Source organism: Chiloscyllium plagiosum, unplaced genomic scaffold (genome assembly GCF_004010195.1).
Source record: "Chiloscyllium plagiosum isolate BGI_BamShark_2017 unplaced genomic scaffold, ASM401019v2 scaf_5770, whole genome shotgun sequence".
In the NCBI taxonomy this organism is placed as follows: Eukaryota; Metazoa; Chordata; class Chondrichthyes; order Orectolobiformes; family Hemiscylliidae; genus Chiloscyllium; species Chiloscyllium plagiosum.
This window is the reverse complement of record NW_025213753.1, coordinates 20,935-23,462: the sequence shown is the minus strand read 5'-3', so window position 1 is coordinate 23,462 and position 2,528 is coordinate 20,935. Positions and strand designations below refer to the sequence as shown.

The 2,528-nt window shown below is 52.6% G+C and overlaps 1 protein-coding gene across 1 annotated transcript in view; it reads right to left on the bottom strand.

Annotated features, from left to right (window-relative positions):
• Nucleotides 1-2,528, bottom strand: part of si:ch211-63p21.2 (FH1/FH2 domain-containing protein 3) — a 5,498-nt gene that overhangs the window by 1,784 nt on the left and 1,186 nt on the right. The window contains exon 2 of the mRNA XM_043686305.1: nt 520-682. Coding sequence (XP_043542240.1) covers nt 520-682 — 163 coding nt within the window. The remainder of the gene's footprint in view (nt 1-519; nt 683-2,528) is intronic.

Here is a 2,528-nt window from a genome sequence, read left to right as displayed (position 1 = left end):
CAGGGACTGCACGGGGTTAGATACAGAGTAAAGCTCCCTCTACACTGTCCCCCCCTCTCTTTCCTTTTCTCTCTGTTTCCCACTCTCTGCACCTCTCTCTCTCTCACTCCGCCTCTGTCTCCCTCTCTCTGTCTCCCACTGTTTCTATCTTACTCTGACTGTTTCACTGTGTCTGTGTGTGTCTCTCTCTCTCTGACTCTACCTTACTGTGACTCACTTTCTCTCGCTTTCTCTCTCTCCTTCAGTCTGTCTGTTTTTCCCTCTCTCTCTCTTTGACTCTGTGCCTTACCCCGACTCCCTCATTCTGTTACTCTCTGTTCTGGCCTCCTCCCCTTTTCCTCTCTCTCTCTCTCACACTCTGTCTCCCTCTGTCAGTTCACTGAGCTGTCTTTATGATCATTCCGGCTGCCCTCCATTAACCGCAACCCACTCCCTCCCTCCCTCCCTCCCTGCCCCCAAAGCCCATGCGTGCGCACACGCACTCGCACACACACACACACAGAGAGGTGTTTAGCTGACCTCTCGCTGCAGTCTCTCCTGCCTCTCCCTCTGCTGTAGGATCTGAGCGCGGGTCGTGTGATACTCCAGGGCAAAGTCGCTGATGAGCTTAAAGAACTTGCTGACGGTCATGTTGCGGACGCTGGAGCTGGGATACCCGAAGTACAGGAGGAAGGAATGGTACCTGTGGTGCGAGAACAGCACAAACCCTGCCCCCATCAGTTACTGACACTGAATCTCAGAGACCCGGGCAGCCCCAAAAGCTGCGGCCTGTGCCTTTTGTCCATTTGAGGTCGCCACTTGTACCAGCGGAGGGACTTCACAAGGAAGCAACGATAAAGAATCTATCTTTTACTTTTTAAATATCTTTTCCAGTTCAGAGATGTCATTACACTCCTCTAGAGGAGGACAGACCTGAAGCCGGGGCATCTCAGTCCAGGGGTGGGGACGTTGTGCCACAACAGGGCCGCAAAACCTCAGTTCATTTTTTTTTTTTGTTAACTCAAGATCATTGACAAGGGAGCAGGAGCATAGATGGTGTCGTAAACTAGGCTAGAATTGTGTCTCAACAGAGAGAGAGAGAGAAAGAACACAGACTTGAATCGTCCCGAGAAAGGGAATGTCTTCAGCTCGCCTCTGCCAGGACATGTGCAAGAACACCAAAGTCCGACCCAATCAGAGCACATTAAAGGTGCTGATCGGTCAACGGGTGACATGGTAGTTCAGTGGTTAGCACCGCTGCCTCACAGAGCCAGGGACCCGGGTTCGAACTCACCCTCGGGCAACTGTCTGTGTGGAGTTTGCACATTCTACCCCCCCCGTGTCTGCGTGGGTTTCCTCCAGGTGCTCCAGTTTCCTCCCACTGTCCAAAGATGTGCAAGTTAGGGTGGATTGACCGTGCTAAATTACCCATAGTGCCCAGGGATAAATATAGAGTAACAGGGTCAGGGAATGGGTCTGGGTGTGTTACTCTTCGGTGGGGTCGGTGTGGACTTGTTAGGCCGAAGGCCCTGTTTCCACACTGTCAGGATTCGATGAGGTCAGCTCTGATTGGCTGAGGCGCTCGCACGGAGATAGCAAAGGGGAGCTCGCGGCTCCCTCGAGTGAGCGAACCGTTCACGAGGCCAGAACGGATCCCTTTTGTTTGCGGTCTGTGAGCGCGCGCCACTCCCAGAGCATGTAAAAAAGGCACCTCGTGCGCTCAGCTATCTTTCATCAATTGGTTGTCTGTGAAACTATCGGTTCACTCAAGAAGGCGCTGTCCCAGTTGCGGGATCAACCTCTCAGACCTGCTGTTTTTGCAAGCGCAGGGCCTAGTTGGGGACCTTTTACACCACACTTATTATGAATCTCCCCACCACGGTTGTGACCTTTTGAAATTTCGGTCTCCTTGTATCCGTCCCTGACGAGCCTTGGAGATTGAAACCAGCTCTGCCGTCCCGTCTCTCTGTTTTTAGTGGGGTTCACCTTCTGCAGTGCTGAGGAGATTTGTTTCTCTCACCCGCGTTCTGGGGGAGAAACCATTCTGCCCGAGTCTGTTAAAAAGGCAAATCTTGACTGGGTGTAAAACAAAATTAAATCAAAATACTCGGGTGCCCCGTTGTGCCACAGCGGTGGTGTTCCCTGCCCCTGGACTGGGGTCGAGAGGTGTGTAATAACATCCTGGTCCGTTGGAAAAATAGATGATGATTAGAATAGATTCCCTACAGTGTGGGAACAGGCCCTTCGGCCCAACCAGTCCACACTGACCCCCCCCCCCGAAGAGTAACCCACCCAAACCCATTTCCCTCTGACTAATGCACCTAATACGGTGGGTAATGTAGCACGGCCAATTCACACTAAACCTAACCTGCACATCCCTGGGCACTATGGGTAATTTAGCTCGGCCAATCCACCCTAACCTGCACATCCCTGGGCACTATGGGTAATTTAGCACGGCCAATCCACCCTAACCTGCACATCCCTGGGCACTATGGGTAATTTAGCTCGGCCAATCCACCCTAACCCGCACATCCCTGGTCCCTATGGGT